The following is a 22,760-nucleotide window of genomic DNA, read 5'->3' as shown; positions in this document are numbered from 1 at the left end:
TTTTCTAACCTAATTCTGTCACTTATTGGTTGCATTATCTTGGTTGCATCAAGCTCTCTGAACCTGTACTTCCTCATCTATGAATGAAAATAAGTTTGATTTGTGAATAACTTTGTATGTGATCAGAACAGTGCTACCAACACATTATAGGTGTTTGCAAAGGAGATAATGTGGGCAAGGTGTTCTGAGTAGGCTATGTTGGAAACAATATGCTGGAAGCAAGACTCTTCTGAGGGCGCTGTAATGGCTAAGATACAATCTTACCAAACACATACCAGAAAAGAAATGTTGAGACTGAGGATCAGCTGCTCAATAGCAGTATCTACATAGGGAAAGCCTATATCCATTTGTGAAGGCAAAGAATGTACATTTCTCATAGAACTGGACCATAACCATTTAAAATCGAGGTCTGAAAGCTCCAGGGCTAATACGACCTTGACAGATTAAATTCTTTTGCTCAAACAGAGGCTAAGAAGTTTTATGCGGTTTCCTGAGAAACCAAGTGTATTACATCTATGGGTGGGTTTTAACTTTGAGGTTACATCAGAATCACATGAAAGGCTTGTTTATGCTGTTTTGAATTTTTGGTTCAGGTGTGGCATGGAAACTTTAATTTCTAATAGGTCCCCAAGAGAAGTTATGTTACAGCTCCAGGTGTATTTTGAAAATCATTAGTCTACATTAAGACAATGACAGACAGGCAGCCTTTGATAACCAAGCTACCCTCTTAAGACCTTGGTTCAAGAGGGATGAGTTAGAAGAAAGTAAAAAAAAAGTTAAAAAAAATTCAGTTCTCCAAAGAATTCTTTTGTTCACATAAAATAAATTAGCTAAGAAATGGAGCTGATGAAATACCTACCTGTCACTGTCATTCAAAGCAAGGACTCAAACTTTTGCCATCTTAATATAGTCACATGGCCTCACATGGATGTATGGCTGTGTGGGGAAATGTGGTACATGGCTGACCAGCCAAATCTCAGCAGCATATCTCACAAGAAAATAAGAATATTTGGTAAACATTTAGCAGTTTCTGTTACTAAACGTTTTTTCATTGCAAACTTCCAGATTTAACACCAGACGTCGGCTTTAAAGGAATAATGCAGAGGCTAGAGAGATGACTCAGTGGCTCACATTCTGCTCTTTGTATAGTACCAGTTTGGTTCTCAGCATCCACAGAAATGGCTTTCAACCACCTTCACTCCAAAAAAAGCCAACACCCTTTTAGCCTCTGCAGGAAATGCACTCACACTCACATAGACAGCTAACACAGGAAATATAGTTAGCACATAAGATATTTTAATGTCTAAAATGAACATAAACTTAGTGACCGAAGACTGATTACCTGACTGGGGGGAAGGGGAAGCCCCTAGCAGATATTTTATGGAAGATAAGGAAGAAGCGGCTGTGATACTGAGTTTGTAGAACAGTCATCAGGAAAATAGTTCCTGTATTGTTTTGGAATAAATCTAAACATTTTGTAATTTCACATGTACAGTTTGATGCCCTTTATTAGTCTTAAAGGAAATAACTCCCCCGTAAGAATGACAGTTCAATATTTCTTAAAATTTTTATTCCACTTCCAAAAATAGGACTATCCCATTCAATAGCAAACATTCTGCTTTTTTATGATCATTACTCAAATATACTTCCTTGCCTATCCTTACTGTTAAATTATCACCTACAGCATTTCAATTGAGAAAAGTCCCTTTATATTTTTAGTTATACCTCTTAAGACTGTCCAAGAGAAAATAAACTAATATATGATGCTATTCACTAAAAGAAAAAATACTCATGGTCTTTCATTCATTTCATCAACTAGGACACATAAGGCAGCATCTTTCTCTATAATCTGGTCCCTCCTGTGACCTGAATTTTCTCTTTGTTGTTCATTTTGTCCAGTACAATTGCTGTTATCATCAGTATCCATTGGCTCAGTTTTAACTCTCATCCCTGCTTCTGAATGGGGTAAATCATCTGGCAAAGAAGCAAGGCAATTTTGGATCATTTCAATTACTCGTTCCAGGTGTTTCTGAAACCTCTCAGCTGTTTCAAGACGTTGCCGTTTCTGGACCTCCATCATTACTCTCAAGGTCTCTCTTGCTTGGTGGGGTCGATACTCATTTATAAGATGATGCACATGTACGAAAAGCAGCTTAAGATCTTCTAGCTTCTCTTCTCGTTTTATACTCCCAGGGCTCCTTATTAAGATATCTAAAAGGTCCAAGAAATTAATCAGTATAGACATATTGAGTTTTCTCAGTTCTTTCTTGTGATCAAATTGCATAGGATGAAGCCGTTCAATGCCCTGACTTTCCAAAGGGCGAATGATAAGATCATCACATTGGAACTGGTTGCCGAACATCATGTAACTGTCTTTAATTGGAGGGGGAGGCTTGGGAGCTAAGCCTTCCTGAATATTTTCATCTGTATATTCCTTGATGTACTGCATTGGAGGTGGTGGGAGTGCACTCACTTGCTGTGGTTCACCCATTGTCGACAATCAAGAACCTAAAGAAACAGAACACAGATTCAGAGCAGAACCAGACAACACTACCCCCAACCACCATCAGTGACTTCAGAGTATGTTTTTCCTTCTTCTGACAGGACAGGGTCCAAGACAAGATGATCTCAGATTTAAAACTAACATTTACAAAAAGGGAATGGCCATCAATTATTTTCTAATTAAAGATTATGTTGTTAACACCCCTATTGTTTTCCTTTATCTCCTTGGTGCTTTCCAGAGCAGTTAAATAAACAAGTTACTCTTTTTCATATATAAATAAAATCTGAGGGGATTGGAAGCTAGGGCAGCCACACATCAGCTGGGTGTCTGCTGAGGCAAAAGAAAGATAACAGCCTACGGATGGATGTGCAGGGTGTCTTGTTTTTGCTTTGTGCCTAGGATCTTCTGTTGCCACCCCCTCCCTGCCCATCTGGGGGAAGAGGGTCTGTGCAGCAGACATCTAGAAAGGCACACCATTCCAGCAGAAGGCAGGTACCCATAATTACAGTAATGGCATTGAAAAAAATAAAAACAAACAAAAAACCTTTCTGAGCACAAAAGACACTAGCACTTGTTAATTTCTCAAAGATAAACCCATACAAAGCATCCTGAAAATAAAGGGGTGTGGTGGGAGGAAGAGGCTCTTATGACATCTGTCACTGTATCATGAAGCTTCACTGCTGAGGAAAAAAATTACCAACCAATGACCAGGGCAGCCTGGACAACATCAACTTCAATGTTCAGAAGTACACTGTGAATTCAGACCATATTATCTTTAAGCTTCCTGCTGGTAAGTATGCCTTGAAAATTGAGAACTTGTTGGCCAGTCAAGACACAAGGTGTGCTAATTTCACCCTAAAGGAACAGGTGACCCTGGCAAAGGAAAAGAAAAATAAAGCAAAGCTATGGCTTCGTGCAATGAAGATAACTGTGATGAGAGCCATGAAACAATCTCTAGCATCTAAATATACACCCAAGTCGAGGTATGCAGACTCTATGAAGGAAATTCTGAGAACATGAAGCAGTGTCACTTGGAAATCTTACAATTATTTGAATCCCTTAAAGTCCCTGTCACCTGCTAAAGGACACTTTTGTCTGCCAGACTTCATGTGACTATGAAGTAAGGACACCTGTTCTGCTTGGTGAGGAAAGAGGGACGCTAGGGTTAAGGACTCATGTGTTCTATGTAAGCTGACAAATGGAAGCATAGGAAGTGGGAAGCAGCCAGTCAAGTCCACTAAAGGTTTGGCAGATAACTTTACTTACTGTTCTTTTTAAACATTTTTTTTTGTTGTTATTTTGAAAAAGGACCTCAACTGTCATAGATGTGGTGGTTCACACTATAGAAGCCAAGACAGCTATGAGTTCAAGGCCAGTTTGGGCTACACATTGATTTTTGAGTCAGCCTGTGCTAAAAATACCTTTAAAAACTATTTTTAAAGTATATGAAGTTGGGAGTGAGATATGGTGATGGTCTGCATGGTATTAGAGGGGAAGGAGAGGGCATGATCAAAACACATTGTGTATAAAATTCTCAAAGAACAAAATACATATTCTAAAAACTAAGAGAAAAGGGTCCATGTCTGGGATGATTTTGTATGGCACATGATATATTATTTGTCATGTCTGATTTTTGTTTTTGTTTTTTTGTTTTTTGGGTTTTTTTTGGGGGGGTGGATAGGCCTATGTTGGAACCCACACTGGAAAAAAGAACACTTATACACACAAATATCACGTGCCTTTTTACTACTCTTTCCCACAGTGAAACTACCTATGGTGTTTATCAATCTCATATCACAATCACTTTTGCTTTCTATTATGTACTGGTTTCCAAAACCAAACACTTAAAGACTCTAAACATTTTGACAAAAACAACAAAAAAAGCATTGTTAAATTTCAAACTTCTATTATTATCCAGGCTTTGTGAAGGAAGCCCCATCTTGAGAGGGCCGGGCGTTGGTGGCAGACGCCTTTAATCCCAGCACTCGGGAGGCAAAGGCAGGCGGATCTCTGTGAGTTCAAGGCCAGCCTGGTCTCCAGAGCGAGTGCCAGGATAGGCTCCAAAGCTACACAGAGAAACCCTGTCCCGAAAAACCAAAGAGTACGGTCTTATTAACACATTAGCATTTTATATATTTCCAAATAATAAAAAAAACTGCAACACACATGGTCAAAATAACCTCTCCTATTCCAATTTGAATTATATAGTGTATTATCCATTGATAAGTGTACATCCAGTGAGGAGACTCCTGAGTGCTTTTTCACACTTGATCTGAGTTTCAAGACGCACCATCCATCTACCAACATCAACTGGGGCAAGTAACATACCGGTTCAGTACCAGTTCCTTGGAATATGTTAAATCTGAGGGCAGCCACTTCAAAGTCTTCAGCTTTCCAACTGTTTGGGCACCTCACCCACCCACCCACCCACCCTGACACCTTTTCCCCTAAGTACTTCAGTATATACCTAAAACACGAATGTTCTCCTGCAACCACAGCCTAATTTCACCCACTGAGGGCTTTTGAAATTGAGGTTCTGTGCTTCCCTTCCCCACGCCCACACTAAACCCGCAGTTTCCCAAAGGCTTCCAGTAAGTGACTGGCACCGGCTATTTACACCGTCATTTCTTCTTCACAACGACACAACTATTCCCAATTCGATTTTAGAAACAAGAAGCCAATTCCCAACGTGGAGCATTAGATCAAAAGACTGGCAAACGGTACAACGGGACTTCTCACTCTGGGTTTTTTGTTTGTTTCCGCTCCCAAGTACAAATCCCCGAACTCCACTAAGTAGCGAGGCTTCCCGCGGAACAGCCTGCCCCAGGACAGGATCCGCCCATCACCGGTTTAAACAGAACTTTTCAAAGCCGCTGGAGGTCGTAATTTTGTAACACTAGCAAAACTCACACTTAGTAGTGTTTGCTTTTGCAGGGAAAGCGTCGCAAGCTCAGAGACCTGCTTCACTTTGTGCCCTGTAAACTGGGACCCCTTGAAAGTCTGGTAAATGGGGAATCCAGATCCGCTCGTGGGCCCCCGCCCCAGCCCCAGCGCTCCCAGGTGGCTCTTCTCATTTTACCAATGGCGACGGGGGACAGTCTTGGCTAAGGCCACGATAGTTTAAAAGTCGTCGAAGTGGGGACAAGAACTCGGGCCTCCCAACCTCCAGTCCGGCTCGTCTCGCACGTGGGAAGCCCGGAGAGGGAGCACTCGGCTCACCTTCGGCCTCCGGCAAGCTCCGCTGAGCGACGTGGGGGGAAAGGCGAGCCCGGGCTTCCCAGGATGCCCCGCGCCGGCCCGGCGGCGCTCCACGCCCGGAGAGAAGCAGCCACGGGGGCGGAGAAAGAGGATCAGGCTGCGGTTGCCAACCGCAGCCGCGGACTCACCTCAGCGCTTGCTTTTCCGGTAGCGACTTTTCCTCAGCGCAGCAGAAGCACAAGTTCCGGTTGCCTTCTCAGGAAGAAGCCTCTGACGCTGGTCTTTAATTGGCTACCAAGGCTGTCCTAGAACAGGTTTTACTCCCGCCCTGAAGGTATTGCGCGTGCGCACTTCTGCATCTCCCGCTTCTCCTGGGGTTGTCTCAGGCATCTCCTCCTTCCCCTCCCCCCTCCCGCCGCGCCCCTGAGTAACCTAGGTCGAGTCTGGAGAGTACCTCTTCTTCGTTCATTTTGTCAGTAAAAGAAAATACTATCTAATAATTCTATTCCTCGCCACCTCCACTTTTAAATGAGACTCTTGGAATTAAAAACGAATCCACTTGCCTTATTTAAAAATCAGAAAATACGGATAAGCAATATATTAAAATATTCTATCAATGTTAACCTCACCATCAAAAATGTTTTTAATATAAGATTATACTCCGTGATATACATAAGTGTATATAAATATTTGCAAATATATGGTATACTTCTGAACATGATTAAGAATAAAATCCTAAACATCCAGTTTCCCCCTCCACTTTTATTTTCATTTAGGAATTCAAAGACGTCTATTACAATTCTTACACAAATTGACAAGTGAAAAAAATTAGTTTGGTGTAATTTTTTTTTTTAACGGAGGGAGGGAGCAATTTCACTGTGTAGCCCAGCCCTCAGGAGAGTTCAGAAATTCGCTATCAGTCCCAGCAAGAAAACTTTCGGTTTAAGGTTTTGTTTTCAGTATTTGTTTTTTTCCACAAGAATTGTTAACAAATGTCCAAGTTCTTGGGAGTCTTAAGGGTGCACACTGCAATCTAAAAGATAAGAATGTTCTGGTAAAACAGCTCTGCTTCACAAACAAGATCCTCCCAGTTTCTTTCTTTAAATATGTGGGGAATTGCAGGCATAAAAGTGAAGTGCAGTCTACTCACCGCCAACTTCAACAGTTACATGCTCAGCATCATTTCATCTTTAGTCCTGTATGCAGCGCTAAAAGGTAAGGGCTCTTTATTTCTTCATATACCCATAGAATTATAATCTCACTGAAAGTATATTGGGGTCATTAAAGGAACAAAACTGATAGAATGAATATGTATGCATGTATGGTTTACTAGAGTGTCTCCAAGGATCCAGTCCAAATATCCCAACACTGGCTGTCTCATGCATGGAAGGCTGAGAACCCTGTAGTTGCTCAGTACAAGAGGCTGGACATCTCAGAAGCTCTCATCTGGCACTGGAGGCCTGGAGGATTTCTGGAAAGCTGCTGGTCTTCAATCTATGTAAGAATCCCAAAGAAATTCAGTTCCAGTACTGGCAAAGGAATGAGGGAACAAGAAAATGAATGAAGTTGCCGGTGAGAGTGAGGGCAAGCAACAAAATCACAGTTTGCTGTTTTCTTGTCCTTTGTCCTTCTTACCTGGGCAGCTACAAGAACATGCCACCAGTCTTCCTGCTTCTAAAAATCTGATTAAGAAAATTCCTCACTGGAGCTCACAGGAGTTTGGGTTTTAGTTGATTTCAGATGCAGTCAAATTAATAACCGAGATTAGCCATCATGTGAAGATGAGTTACTAGGGCTGAGGATGTAGCTCAGTTGGTAGAAAACTTGGCTAGAATACATGAAACTGTGGGTTCTATTCCCAGCATTGCATAAGCCAGACGTGATGGCCCATGCCTGTAACCTCAGCGCTTAGGGGGTCAAAACAGAAGGATCTGAAGTTCAGAAATTCATGGTCATTTTCAGCTGCATAGTTTAGACTATGTGAGGACGTGTCTCAGAAAACAAACCAGGCAAAGAAAAGAAAAAAGAGAAAGAAAGAAGCTTTCTGTAGGTTTTTGGTTTTTCGAGACAGGGTTTCTCTGTGTAGCTTTGGAGCCTATCCTGGCACTCACTCTGGAGACCAGGCTGGCCTTGAACTCACGGAGATCCGACTGCCTCTGCCTCCTGAGTGCTGGGAGTGCTGGGATTAAAGGCATGCGCCACCAAGCTGGGCTCAGCTTTCTGTAGTTTTTATAATCAATTACCACATCAATATTTTGATTCAGGTTGTCTCTGGTTCCAATTAAGAGCTACCCTTTTCAAACTATTAATGGCTTTTAATTGGTGTGCAATCTTTACATTCCTTCCCCATTTTGCTCCCTCATCAATATTCATCAATATTTTTGTTGAAGGAGTTCATCTATTTTTAGCATTCTTGCATCAAGTTTTTCTCCTGACACAAACATGTTCTACTCCAGAGACTGCCAGTGTTGGGTCCAGTCCTCACTGCACTCCATTGTCAGCAGTAGTTGGCATATATGATCATTTGGATTACCCAGGACTCAGTTGTGAAGCCACTTCTCAGTCATGTGATGGCACATAGGTAACACCATGAAGACTCTAGAACCCCCTCACTTCTACGCTTCAGACCCTAGCAGGCAGCTTTACCCAGTTGTATTGCATGTTTGCAAAGTTCCTCTTTTTTCCCCTCCAGTACACCACTGAAACCACCAAACCAACCTCTTGCATTAGTTTTTTTTTAAAGTGTTTCACATATGAGAAATTGTTACCACTCTTGTGACTCTGCTGTCATTCTTGCTTACCTTGATTTCTGCAATAGCCTCCCAAATGTTTTCTTTGCCTCGGACTTCTGTTCTCCCTTCTTCTGCTTTTCATGCTGTTCTGAAGTAGAAGATTGAACTCCGTTCAACATTCTCCAAGGCAGTTTCTATCACATATACAATGAAGTCTAACGTCCCACCATGGATTATAAAAAACTCTACAAAATTATGGTTCCCCCAAATATTTTTAAATGTACTAAACATCCTTCATAGAGTTTGTCATCAACTGAAATCATCTTTATGTAGCATTTTTATTGTCTTCTCCATCAGAATACAAGTTTATGAGTAAAGAAACTTTTCCTGTTTCAGTCACCATTGTATTGTCAGCACCTAGACCAATGTCTGAGATGAGCAAGCACTCAAGAAATATTTATTGAAAAAGTAACAAAATGACTATTAACTGTCTCCCGCAACTTCAGAGGATATATTGCATGATCACTAGTGAGTACCTGAAAGCAGATAGTTCCTAACTGTGTACATACTATACAACTTATTACACTCACCTATAATAAAGTTTAATTTATAAATAAGTACAGTAAAATGAACCACAATAGCTAGTGATGGAATAGAATAATTATAACAACATGTGCAATGAGTATGATCTCTAAGTATCATATCACTAATTCACTTATGGGAAATACTTTGACCTCCACTGACCTGTGAATAGCAAGATTGACTCCTCTTGCATGGTGGGGTCATTATTAAGTAAAAGAAAGATTACTTAAGCACAAATACAGCAATAATGGAACAGAAAATCTGATAGTTAATGATGTCTACTAAGAGACTGGGGGGATATATTATTTTTTCTATACTGTGGCAGGCCGGGACTGAACACTCTACCATTCTGTTCAAACTGATGCACACTTAAAACATAAGTTTATGTCGGGAATTTTTCCCTTAGCATCTTTATGTCATATTTGTCCATAGGCAATTGAAAGGCAAACCTTAGATAAATGAGGACTACTATATATATATGGTCATCAGTTTCAAATGAAGCTATGGTGACTTTAATAGACCTTGGTCTGCATAGCCATAGCTCTGCTGTATGACATTACTCCCAGTTTTTGCTATCACGATCACTGGATTGTGAGCATCTTAGTTCACACTTGTTTTTGCACTCATTTTTTCCACTGAGATAAATTTCTATAAGTGGCTCAAAGTTCAAATGTCTTACAGCTAGTGACATAATCAAGGTAGACTATCAGCCTCTTGATTCTTATTTTGGTGCTTTCCAGTAAAATACAAATGAATAGTAGCTATGAAATCCATGTCGTGATAGGAGCCGGTCTCAACATGGGTGTAATTAAAGATTTATTTTTATCTATTGTTGGCTGTATTTGCAAGATCTGGATGGGAAATTTGCACCTTGAGTTTAACAAGGAATACATTTATTCAACACATTTTTATGATGTATCCATTATGCTGGACACTGTTCTCAAAGGTTAAAGACACATGTCCAACCTTCTAATGGAGAGACATAGACAACAGGATGCAAACATAGAAATCTCAAACAGTGATAATGGCTGTGGGGACAAAGTAATGCAGACTAATGCAATCATGGTGTGAGCTAAGGCCAGATGCTTTGCAGAGGGTTCTTAGGGGAGTGACCGATGGTGACCTTGGAAATCAGCTATGAATAATGGAGAGAGGTGAATGTTGCAGAGGTAATGGAAACAACAGTTGGAACAATGCCAAGGCCTCCATGATGGTCTTGAGTTGGAGTTTGAAAGGAATCTAGTGCACCTCTTGTAGCATGCACATTCCTCCTTGTGTCATTCCCCTGAGCCCCCCAACACAGAAGAGAGTGAACCTAATGTTACAAACCTTCGAGTTGTAATTGCTGTGCATCTTCAGTCTGCCCTTGTTAACTGTGTTTTTGCTTTGCCATCCCAATAGATGAGCAGTGGTTTAATCTGCCCTCATTTGGTATTAGGAATTTGTCATATGCATCTTTTCTCCAATGAACTGCTTGCATTTTTTATCCTTTTAAAAAATTGGCTTGTCTTCTTTGTTGAGTTGTGTGAATATTCTCTCTCTCTCTCTCTCTCTCTCTCTCTCTCTCTCTCTCTCTCTCTAGATATAATAAGTTATTTACTTGGTATATGTCTCATAGTTTTTAGAACTTATGGCTGATCTTATAACTTTCCAAATAGTATCTTTTAAACAGCAAGAATTCTTAGCTTTAGCAAAGTCCTATCAATTCTTATTTTTAAGATTTACTTATTCTATTATTTATATGTATGAGTGTTTTGCCTACATATATGTATGCACAACACATGCATGCCTGGTGCCCACAGAGGCCAGAAGAGGGTTTTAGACCCCCCCCTGGGACTAGAGATACAGCCATGTCTATTATTTTCCTTCATGGTTCATACTTCACACATCCCATTCAAGAATCTTTGCTTAGCCAAACATTTTAGGGGATTTTTTTAAATGATTTTCAGTGTTACATTGAGGTTTCTATCATTGGGCAGATTTATTCTCATATATAGTTTAGGTGAGACTTCTTTACACATAGAAATCTAACTTTTCCAACACTATGCTGGTATTATACTACCATTGATAGAAAGTCAGTTTCACAAATAATAATCTGTGGGTTGTCAGTTTGTATTTCCAGCCTGTTAATTGTTATCAGTAGAATTAGAAGCTAGCAAATGAAAATAGTTGGTTCCAGTATCTTCCTATTCATATCATGTAATATATAGTACTTATGGTAATATATAGTGTGTATATGTGTGTGTGTTTGTATATATACATACATATATACATTCATATGTATATCCTAAAGGAAGCACTTCCAGGGAAATCATTGCTAATGAATTTTCCTCTGAAATCTACCATATAGCTTCAATCCCTAATAACCATCTGAGATTGTTCTTGTTGCCGTTGCTTTATTGGTGTGAACAAACTTACCACTAACAACATCAACAGTCCAGGCCTGGTACAGCCATTGGTGGGAGGGGAAGTTTGCTTTTCTCCTTACATTTTTCTTACCAGCAGGGGACAGCAGTAACTGGATCAGCTAAATTCAGGCTGTGGGGCTTCTGTGCTAATTTCCCCAATGTCTCCCACTTTTCTATCTGTTACACACAGCACTGCCAGGCTGCTGTGTGCTTGGTGTTGATGTGCTATTTCTCACCTTCTGTTTGGATAACTAAGCTTTCTGGGTCTCTCCACTCTGTCCAACAATAAACTTCAGTGAATCTCCTGTGTCACCCATGTCACAGAGAAGTTATTTTCTGGCTTTCTAATTCCACATGCAGGGAACCTGGAAAAACACCGGAAGTGCTTCTATGCCACTATCATGACTCCCTGTGTTGTGTTCCCATCTCAGTGCCCTTGTTTTTATTAAGTTGTAACTGTGCAGCTGTTTCATTCCTACAGCTGTGGGTAAGTTGCTGGCCTACCTGGGCATTAGCGCAGACAAGCTGTGATGTAGCTACACAGCACTTATAGCCAGTATAGAATATTGTTCTGTTGAGGGATGGATAGAAGTGAAAGTAAGAAGAAAACAGTTTCATGTGTCCTGGATAGCAGGTGTGTACAAAGACAAGCTACCTGGCCTCAATATCACTTTGTATCAGGGCCCATTTTGCCTCAGTTTAAGGGGAGGGGAAATGGGGATATAACTTTGGTAGTGTTGATCATCATTCTTGAGGTTCTTGGTTTAATCTCCAGCAGAACCAAAAAGGGGGCAAGGGATAATACCCAATGATTAAGACAAGTAATATTTTAATTAAAAATTCAAAAGTAACATTTAAGTTAAAATGCTATCTATGCTAGCAAAAATATGGCTATTTTAAATAAGGATGGATTCCATATATAGTTCAATGCCACCACTAAAAGGGAATCTATACAACCCTTCACGTTTGAAGACTGGAATTATTTTCCAAATGGTATGGGTGGCAGGACTCTTAGGCTTTTAGAGTTTGTGTACTTACCTTCTGGTGTTGATTCATCAACTATTTATTGCTCACCAAAGAAATAAATAGTAGGACACAGTCATTGACCTAGATGATGCAGATACAGTGATCTACCCATGACAAGACTAGTGTTAATTCTCTGCAGTTCTTAGCAATCTTTACCCCACTGATCCACTCTGATTCATGTCTTCAATCCAAGTTTTCAGAACCTTTGGTGTCCTGAGGACAAGGACAGATTTCATGTTACAGACACTTGCATTTTGTTTAGTCAATTCAAACTGTAATTGGACTTTCCTTTGGGCTGCCAGCTCACAAAACAAACAGACAAACAAAAACAGAGAAACTTGTTATTAATTATGAAGGCCGGACCTATATCTTAGGTGTGTCCCACTAGCTCTTATAACTTAAATTAACCCATTTCTATTCATCTACATGTTGCCATACGACTCAGGGCTCTTACCTCTGCTCCTGCATGTCTGTTACCTCTGTGTGCTCTGGAGACTCCTTGTTCTTCTTCCCAGCATCCTCTGTGCGAAGAAATCCTGCCTAGCTATTGGCCATTCAGCTTTTTATTCAACCAGTCAAAATGACACATCTTCACAGTGTACAAAAAGATTAGTCCACAACATCAGGCACCAGCATAAACCATGCACAGGACTTGGCTATCTTCCTTCTATATCTGCTTTCCCTTTTCTTCGTATTTCCCACCAATTGTCTATCAGTTTGACCTCCTATATCTATCAAGGTGGATTGAGAAATTTCCTATTAAGTCAGGGTAGAGCAAAGTAGAGAAGGTCCTAGCTTGGGATTTAGGAAACCTGAGTTTGGCTAATATGATGCATAACTTCAGGTGAGCTGCATCTCCCCTGGATGAAATAAGACTGTCAGGCAAATTAGACTGTAAGGCTGAGGAGTGCTGTCCAGGGGACTCCAGGAGTGCTGTCCAGCACTCCAGGAGTGCTCTCCAGGAGCTTCGGGGTGCTGGCTTCCTACCTGCTTTCAGCACTTACTTTCTCTTTGAGATTTCATGATTTTAAAAGTTATCTGATCATTAAAAGTCCTTGAGAGTTGATGCTGGCTCGTTCTATTATAACCCCCTATGTATGTATTATTAATAACAGAGAAATGCTTCAATCTCAGACACTTCGTAGAGCACTTGGAGAGTCACATCTGAAGGAGAGAAAAGCTTGCCACTCCAGGAGCCAAGGAAAAGGCACTGCAATTCTCTAACCAGTCTTCTATTTGAACTGTATTTATTTATTCATTAATTCATTTACTTAGCTATTTTCTTGGTTTTGAGGTAATGCACATACTAGGTGAGCTATCTACCACTAAGCACACCCTTACCTAAGACCAGTGGTTCTTAACCTCCTTAATGCTGTGACCCCCCAACCATAAAATTATTTTGCTGCTACTTCACAACTGTAATTTTGCTACTGTTATGAATCATAATGTAAATATCTGATAGGCAAACCAAAAAGAGTCATGACCCATAGGTTGAGAACCAATGCCTTTGACTGTTTTGTAGCATACTTTTAGGCTAATGGCAAAACTGAGTAAAAAATGCCAAGTTCTACTACATTCCTTCCTGCTGCATCCCAAGAGCCTCCCCCACTGTCAGCATCCTGCCTCAGAATGGTACAGTTGATGCTGTTGAACCACCACTTGTACATCATCAGCATTTAAAGTCCATAGCCTACTTCAGGGTTCACACTTAGTGTTGGATATTCTACAGGTTTTGACAAATTTATAATGGCATATACCCACCCTAATACCCTAGAAAATAGTTTCCCTGTCCTAAAAATCCCCTGAACTCTACCAGTCCTCCCTTCCTACCCCCAAGTCTCTGGAATTCATTGACCTTTTTACTATCTGAATGATGTGGCCTTGTCTAAAATGTCTGTAGTTGGAGTCATATATGGTGTCTTCTGATAGTTTTCTTCTACTTAATTTAAGACTTTTCCATCTCTTTTGTAACTATATGTTTTTATTTATTTATTTTTTACCATTTAATAACATTGTATCATGTGGACATACCTCATTATCCATTCCCTGTAGAAGAGAATTCTAGGTGCTCTCCAGTTTTAGAAATTATGGATAAGACGTCTGTAAGCTGTTGATGAAAGTTTCCAGCCCACCAGCCTGGTCTCTATGCCCATCTTCCTCTCTGACGAAATTGGTGTTGCCAGGAGTAGTTGTGTCTCACTGCCATGCAAACCCTAAACCATTTTAAATGCCATATTCTATAGGTCTTTGAAAGGTTTGAAGAGTATCTATCCATTTGAAATGTATCTCTGTATATCTAGAAAATCTAACTAACATAAGTTTTGACTATTATAGGTGACTATATATAATCTTTATTTAATTATACATTACATTTTTAAATGAGCTGAATAAGCATAATACCTAAACAAGAGAAGTGTCTACTGTTATGAATCATAATGTAAATATCTGATAGGCAACCCAAAAAGAGTCATGACCCATAGGTTGAGAACCAGTGCCTTTGACTGTTTTGTAGCATACTTTTTTGACCTTAAATTTGTATCAATAAATGAAAATCCATACCAATGCAAAGTATTCATTTCGGCCCAGCAGTGGTGGCACATGCCTTTAATCCCAGCACTTGGGAGTCAGAGGCAGGTGGATCTCTGTGAGTTCGAGGCCAGCCTGGTCTACAGAGAGAGTTCCAGGTCAGACTCCAAAGCAATACAGAGAAACCCTGTCTCGAAAAACAAAACAAAACAAAGTATTCATTTCTATATCAGTAAGCCTCAGTCTCTCAGTTGTTATATAGTTGTTTTCATTTTTGGTAAATACCAGAGAGTGTGATTGTTGGATCTCATGGCAAGAGTATCTTTCGCTTTATTAAAACAACAACAAAACTCTGAACTGTCTTCCACAGTAACTGTACAACTTCAATCCCCACAGCAGTGAATAAGAGCTCCTGTTGCATTTGCTGGTAACATTTCTAGTTTTAGTATCTCCTGTAGAGCCTTAGTCATATCTCCCTATTGTAACTTGATGATGTCATACATTTTGGCCATCTTTTCCTCTGCTTCTTTGCCACCTGTGAATCTTTTTTGTTGAAGCATCCGGTCATGTCTTTGCTCATCTTTAGTCAGAATGTGCCTACTCTTTATTATTTACTTATTCTCCAACTTATTTCCTTTATTGATAAACATGTGTATATGATGTTCAGGTGGGTGAGTGCTCAGATACCACCAAGCACATGAGGAGGTCAGAGGACAACTTTGTGGAGTTGATTCTTTCCTGTGTTTCTGTGGGCTATAGGAATTGAACTCAGGCTGGCAGGCTTGCACAGCAATCACCTTTACCTGCTGAGTCATCTCACCCATCCTTATTGCTGGCTTTTAAGAGTTCTTTGAAGATTTTGGGTAATAACCTGTATCAGATACATATTTTACAAATTATCCCATTCTGTAGCTTATCTCCTCATTTTTCAATGGTGTCTTTCATAGAACAGATTTGTTGTTGCTGTTTTAATCAAGACTGGCTTGTGTTTTCATGGACTATGTGTTTGTTGGTGATACAGTTTCACAATTTACAGACAATGGGCTATGGCTTGTTTGTGCTTGTTTTCATGATGGTTAAGGTCTTTGGCTGTCTAGTTGCTTCTGTTTACTGCCTCCAGTGAACTACTTCTGCTTCTTTACCAAAAATTAGTTGTTAAGGATTACCCTGCTCAGACACCTCTTGCGGGAGGGGGTGAGAAGACAAAGCACCAACTACTCAGGCACTGGGAATCAGTGAGTAGCAGAGCTTGCTGCAGACTTGTTTATTAAGGAAGTTAAACCTGCCTTTATACCCCCTCCCAAGGTCCTGTTGGCTGACTCTGGGTCAGGTGTCTCTTCTTCAGCAGTCTCTGGGCATAGAGGCAGGATTGGCTCAGGGAGCAATTGCCTGCTACACATGGGCTGACCTGGGTGACTGTGGCTTGGGTAGGCTGGTCAGCAATTTCTCCTACAGTTAGTCTCTTTCTGGACTTTCACTTCCCTCCCACTGGTTTGTCAACTGTTTCAACAATGCTGCTTTGTGCTATTATAATAGTTTGTGTTAAATCTTAAAGTCTGGTACTGTTAATTGTTTGGCTTTATCTTCTCCCAGTATTGCATTCTAGATTTCTTGCCTTGCCTTATAAACTTCAGAATCAGTTTGTCAGTATCCACACAGAAACCCCTAAATAAACTAGTTATTAACGTGGGAGACAATTGTAGGTAATTACATGAAGCATCCCTTGTACACTGTGTCCAGTTTATCCTAATGCTACATCTTGCAGGATGATAGTAGAGCACAATTATTACAGCCATGATATATTATAGTCAAGTTCCCTTTCTATCACCTCTCATAGTACTGTTTTCATATATGCATTTCCCATAGCTCCTGACAACCATCAGCCTATTGTTCATTCTATAACAATTTAATTCAGGAACATTACATAAACAGACCCAATCAGTATGTAAGCTTTAGGGCTAGCTTCTCCAATTAGAATAACTATCTGGAGGGTCAGGTAGGTTGTTTGATAGCATATTCCTTTTTTTTTTTTTTGGATATTACTCTATGACATGGATGCTAAGAGGATATTTTAACCCCTGAAGAGCATCATTCAGGGCTATTTTTTATTATGTGAAAAGCTACCATAAACATCTGTATAAAGATTTTATATTGAGATATGTTTTCATTTCTCAGAGATAAATACTGAGGGGTGAAATTTCTATAAAACATTTGTATATTTGGTATTTAAGAAACTACTAAGCTATTTTCCATAATGTCTATACCTCCTTACATGCCCACTATGAACAAATGCAGGTGAGTGACATAATTTCTCCTGCTCTGCATCACTCTTTTGTGTCTCTTTATTTATTTATTTATTTATTTATTTATTTATTTATTATTTTTACTGTAACTATTTTCATAGATACATAGAATTATAACATTGTGATTTTAATTAGCATTTCCCCAAAATATTTTATGGATTTATTTAATCTTTTTGTTTACTCTTTGGTGAATTTTTTTCTTTTTATCTTTTCCCATGTTTTTTGTTTGTTTTTTTGTTTGTTTTGGTTTTTCAAGACAGGGTTTCTCTGTGTAGCTTTGGAGCCTATCCTGGCACTCGCTCTGAAGACCAGGCTGGCCTTGAACTCACAGAGATCTGCCTGCCTCTGCATCTGCCTCCCAAGTGCTGGGATTAAAGGTGTGCGCCACCAACGCCTGGCCTTTCCCATTTTTGACTGGATTGTTTGTTTCCTTTTAAAATATTTTTATTTTTGATTATGTGTGTGTAAGGGGATTAGGCATATGAGTGCATTGCCCACAGAGGCCAAAAGAGGGCATCAGATTCCTTGAAGCTGGAGGTGGCTCTGGTCATGAGCCATCGGATGTGAGTGCTGTGAACCAAACTCAAATCTTCTCTTTGATCAGTGTGTGCTCTTAACTCATGAGCCATCTCTACAACCCCAGGATGCTTTCTTAGTGTTAACATTTGACAGTTTTAAATTATAGAAACTGTTCCTCTGTGGGTTATTTGATTTACAAATATTAATATTTTTCAAGTTTTTAACTTGTTTTTATTTGATTATCAAGATCATCCAAAGGACTAGTTATTTTTAATTTTGAGCAAGTAAAAATGACCAGTTTGTTTTCCTTTATGGACTACATTTTTAACATCTATGGTTTCTTCTTATATTTCTTACAATTTTGTTTTCTTTAACCAAATCTTGAATAAACCTTTGATTCACTTTTAGTGCCTTTTAATAAGGTTGAGACTAAATCAAAATTTATGTATTTATTTCCTTTGTTTGTTTGTTGCTATCCAGTACCATATATTGAAAAGACCCTTTTTCCCATTTAATTGCTTTTTCATCTTCATAAGGAATATTCCAGCCGTCTCTACATTAATGTGCCTCAGAGTTTCCCATTGTGCTCCATTCAACACTGTGTGTATTCTTCTACTTAGGCCACATAGTCTGGGTAACTACCACTGTACAGTGTCTTGAAATTGGGTAGATGAATGCCTAATACTTTGTTATTTTTATAGTTATTCTGGATAGTTGGATTTATTTTTCGTACATACAAATTTTTTCATAAATTCATCTTTACAAAATATTAGGGTTTGGACCGATAGTATGTTATACCTATAAATCACTTTGGGAAAGACAGAAATGTTCAAACTCATGAACTGGATGTTTCTTAGAGCTTCCCTCAATGCTGTGTTACAGGTTTTAGACTTACATGTAAATATCTATGTTTTGTATATTGTGAACTCGGGATACTCACTTAGCAGTTCTTTGAACTTTATTGTACATGCCTAGGGAGTTCCTGTATAGAGCTCATGTTACCTCCACCCAAGGACAGTTCTGTTTCTTCCTTTTTTATCTGTATGACTTTGATTTTATGTCATTGCTCAGGGCACTCTCCTGAGCAAGTGTGATGAGTGGACATTCTTACTTTGATCACTTTATAAAATGTGAGCTTAAGTTTTTTGTGCTATTTCATATTGAAGTTTTATTTCTGTTACATGATATCTTTCATCATGAATAGCTGTTGAATTTTGTCATTTACTCTTTTTCACAGATTAGTATATAATGTAATTTTTTCTGTAGCTTCTCCATGTGGTGATTGTATCAGTTGATTTAAGATATTTCTAGAATAAAACCCACTTGGCTGTAGTATATAATTATTTTATACATTGTAGAATTCTATTTGCTACTATTTTGCTGGAGATCTGTGTCTGTACTCATGAGGAACACTAGTCCACTGTTCTCTTCTTTCTCCCTTTTTCATCTTTAAAAATAGTTTTACCTTTTGAAATTTTTAAAAATTCTGTGTGTATGGGTATTTTGCCACATGTATGTGTGTGAGTCACATGCATGCCGAGTGCCTGCAGCAGTCAGAAGACGTATGCTATCCCCTGATACTGGAATTATGGATGGTTGTGAGCTGCTATGTGGATATTGAAAAACAGACTAGGTCTTCTACAAGAGCAGCAAGTGCTCTTTACCACTGAGTCATTTCTCCAGCTCCTTTTCTACTTTTTTTTAAGACAAGGTCTCACTGACCTTCAATTAATATCCCTGTTCTTTAGTTCAATATCTTGATGCTTCAGTCCCTTTGATGCCAGGATTACATATATGTATAACCATATCTAGCCCTTCTTTTTTTACTTTGGTTTTGGAATCAGAACACTACTAGCTTTATGAGATAAATGGCCAACTGTTGCTCTCCATCCCTTCTCTCCCTTCCACTCCTTCTCCCTAGGCCTCCAGAGTGCTACAGTTAACAGGTAGTTACTGCCGTGCTCAGTGTTTATTTCTTTTAACTGGAGGTAGACTTCTCCATTGAAATCATCTTGATTAGGTTTGTATTAGAGGGAGTTAAATTAAAATTCCAGTTTAATATCTATCTTGTGTTTGTACATGTGTGAGAGTTTTTGTTTTTTGAGAAAACTGATACACTTTATAAAGTTCTGTAGCTCTGCTTATAGAATCCCATTAGTTTCTTTTTCATGCCCTCAGGGTCTGTGTATTTCTGGTTTTCATCTGTGGTACTAGCAATGTGTATCTTTCCTGTTCTCCCTTTGCTCATTTCACTGTAGGTTTTTCAATTTCAAACATGCAGCTCTTTAATCTGTTTTCTCATTTTCAATTTCACTTTTGTGCTTTGGTCACACTATTCCTCTTCTATTTCAGCTTGACTATAATTTGATTGCTTTGGGTTTTCCTCTTCTGATTTTAGTTTTAAGATGAGAATGTAAGTCACTTAATTGAGACTTTTGCCTTCTGTTGTATAGGCAGATGATGTGTACATTGCCTCCATGCTGGTTTAGCTATATTCCACAAATTTCAGTATTATTTTTATTTTCAAATCTATGTATTAATTTCCCTTTGAACTTTATAAAGACTGGGGATATAGCTCAGTTGTAGAACAAATTTAATCTCTAGTACTAAAAACAAACAAACACCTAAAAAACTGGGTCTTAAACTTCCTATATGATCTTAGAGAGTTAGAAGGGTACTGTATTTGGAGTGTCTGTCTGGTTCCTGTTATGTTTCTGTTACTGATCTCTGGCTTGCTTTCATTGCAGTCATATAATACACAGTATAATTTCAGCTCTCTTGGGTCCATTGAGATTATCTCCAAGGCTTAGAATGTGAATGTCTTGATACATGTTTTGTAACAACTTCAGAATAATGTTTCAACCAGTGGTGAGTGGAGTGTTCAGAAAACCCTACCTGGATCCTCTTGATAGTTTCTATCAAGTTTCTATAGAAACTATCCTCTAGATAGTTTCACTGATGTATTCTGTATACTTGCCAATCTTTGTCTAGTTGTTCATCATATTGTAGAGATATGTGGAACTACAAATATAAATCTAACTACAACTGTGAATTTGTTTCCTTCTATTCAATCAATTTTGTTTCCCATTTTTCATACCTCTTCCGTTTGGTGAATACTTTTCCTTGGTCCCTTTAATGCCCCTCTGCCTTTTGTCCTCCCACCATGTCTAACTATGTATTCCACTATGGCTTTGAACTCATAATCCCCTGCAATCTCAGCTTCCTGAGTGCTGGGATTACAGGTACATATCACAATTTAATCTCTTCCTTAATCATGACATAGTATGTCTCTCTTGTTCATGATGGTTTTCATTGCTCTGTGATCTACTTAATTATATTAATGTAAGTATTTTTGCTTTCTTTAATGTTATCATTCTTTTACCTTTAATATTTCTATGTCATCGGAGGCAAAGTGAGGATTTTTATAGATAGCATATAATTGGATCATGCTTTTTAAATGGGTACATGTATTTATATTTGATAGGATTATTATTAATATGCCAGAACTTACAGATGCCATTTTGAAATTTTTGTTTTGTTTTCTGCGTTTTTTGTTTATAGTTTCTGTTTTCCTGTTGATTGTGTTAGCATTTTCTAGAATTTCATTTTGGTTTACCTATAATGTTTTAAATATACCTCTTTTTTTAAAGAGTTAGTTTTTTCTTTTATTATGTTTATGTGCACGCAGGGTTGGGGGTCTGTGCCTATGAGTGCAGGTGACTGACAAGGCCAGAGGTGTTAGACACCCCAAGAGCTAGAGTTGTAGCAGGTATGAACCACCTGACATGGGTTCTGAGAAAAAGACTCCAGTCCTCTAGCAGAGCAGTAAGTGTTCTAAGCTGCTCAGCCCTCTCTGCAACCCTAAACAGATCTTTTTTCAAGCACTTTTACACTGCTGCCATAGGTATGACATATAAACATATCTTTTCACAGTCTACTGTTGTCATTTTAACGTTTAGGTAAAATATAGAAATCTTACATCTCTTTATATCCCTTTTCTCGTCACTTAGATATAATGACCCTAGATATTTCCTTTACAAACATTTAGAACCAATCAGAAAGTATAATAACTTTTCCTGAAGGTGTCAAACAAAATTTAGAAAAATCTTACAGCAGGAAAACCTATGTATATCTTCCTGTATTTTGTTTATTACATTCTTCCATCTTCCAGTATCTAGCCCCAAATATTTAAATAAATCATTTTGAGCCGTCAAAATGGTTTTTAGTGTTCTGTCCTTGTGAAGAGACATCATAACCAAGGCAGATTACAGAAGAAAGCATTTTTCCCATTTTTTTAAATTTGAATTAGAAACAAGATTGTTTTACGTGTCAATCCCAGTTCCCTCTCCCTCCCCTCCAGCCCTACCACCACCCTGCCCCCCAGCTAAAACCCTACCTATCACATATCCTTTCTGCTCCCCAGGGAGGGTGAGGCCATCCATAGGGTGTCATCAGAGTCTATCGTATACTTTGGGATAGGGCCTAGGCCCACCCCCGTGTGTTTTGGCTCAGGGAGTATCCCTCTATGTGGAATGGGCTCCCAAAATCCACACCTATGCTAGGGATAAGTACTGAACTACTACAGGAGGTCCCGTAGATTTCTGAGGTGTCCTCACTAAAACCCACATTCCTGAGGTCTGGATCAGTCCCATGCTGGTTTCCCAGCTATCAGTCTGGAGACCAAGAGCTACCTGTTGTTCGGGTCAGCTGTTTCTGTGAGTTTCACCAGCTTGGTAGGACCCCTTTGCTCATCACTCATACTTCTCTGCAAATGGATTCCAGTTCAGTTCGGTGATTAGTTGTGGGTGTCTGCTTCTACTTCCACCAGCTGCTGGATGAAGGCTCTAGAATGACATATAAGTCAGTCATCAATCTTATTATCAGGGGAGGGCATTTAAGGTAGCCTCTCCTCTGTTGCTTAGATTGTTAGCTGGTGTCATCTTTGTAGATCTCCAGACATTTC

At 39.1% G+C, this 22,760-nt stretch overlaps 1 protein-coding gene and 1 long non-coding RNA gene across 6 annotated transcripts in view; one reads left to right on the top strand and one right to left on the bottom strand.

Annotated features, from left to right (window-relative positions):
* Positions 1-1,551: 1,551 nt before the first annotated feature.
* On the bottom strand, positions 1,552-6,025 carry Med7 (mediator complex subunit 7). 5 transcript variants are annotated; one of them, XM_035447923.1, is made up of 3 exons: positions 5,890-5,958; positions 3,205-3,376; positions 1,552-2,508 (listed from the first exon to the last, which is right to left on the bottom strand). In XM_035447923.1, the coding sequence occupies exon 3, from the start codon at positions 2,489-2,491 to the stop codon at positions 1,790-1,792; it is 702 nt and encodes a 233-aa protein (XP_035303814.1). In that variant the 5' UTR covers positions 2,492-2,508; positions 3,205-3,376; positions 5,890-5,958; the 3' UTR covers positions 1,552-1,789. The 5 variants fall into 5 exon arrangements, with proteins under 5 accessions (XP_035303814.1, XP_027281090.1, XP_027281091.1 ...); XM_027425289.2 differs by lacking the exon at positions 3,205-3,376 and having other exon boundaries at positions 5,890-6,025; XM_027425290.2 differs by lacking the exons at positions 3,205-3,376; positions 5,890-5,958 and adding an exon at positions 5,723-5,859.
* Positions 5,913-22,760, top strand: part of LOC113836660 — a 32,333-nt gene continuing 15,485 nt past the window's right edge. Inside the window, exons 1-3 of the long non-coding RNA XR_003487067.2 lie at positions 5,913-6,035; positions 6,824-6,916; positions 7,035-7,199. This is a non-coding gene — a long non-coding RNA (uncharacterized LOC113836660). The remainder of the gene's footprint in view (positions 6,036-6,823; positions 6,917-7,034; positions 7,200-22,760) is intronic.

The sequence above is a fragment of the Cricetulus griseus genome, chromosome 7 (genome assembly GCF_003668045.3).
Source record: "Cricetulus griseus strain 17A/GY chromosome 7, alternate assembly CriGri-PICRH-1.0, whole genome shotgun sequence".
Classification (NCBI taxonomy): Eukaryota; Metazoa; Chordata; class Mammalia; order Rodentia; family Cricetidae; genus Cricetulus; species Cricetulus griseus.
This window is presented reverse-complemented; position numbering and strand designations above follow the sequence as displayed.

Excerpts from the sequence above, each read along its gene's own strand:
- Med7 (XM_027425289.2), bottom strand. The coding sequence starts at position 2,491 with ATGGGTGAACCACAGCAAGTGAGTGCACTCCCACCACCTCCAATGCAG.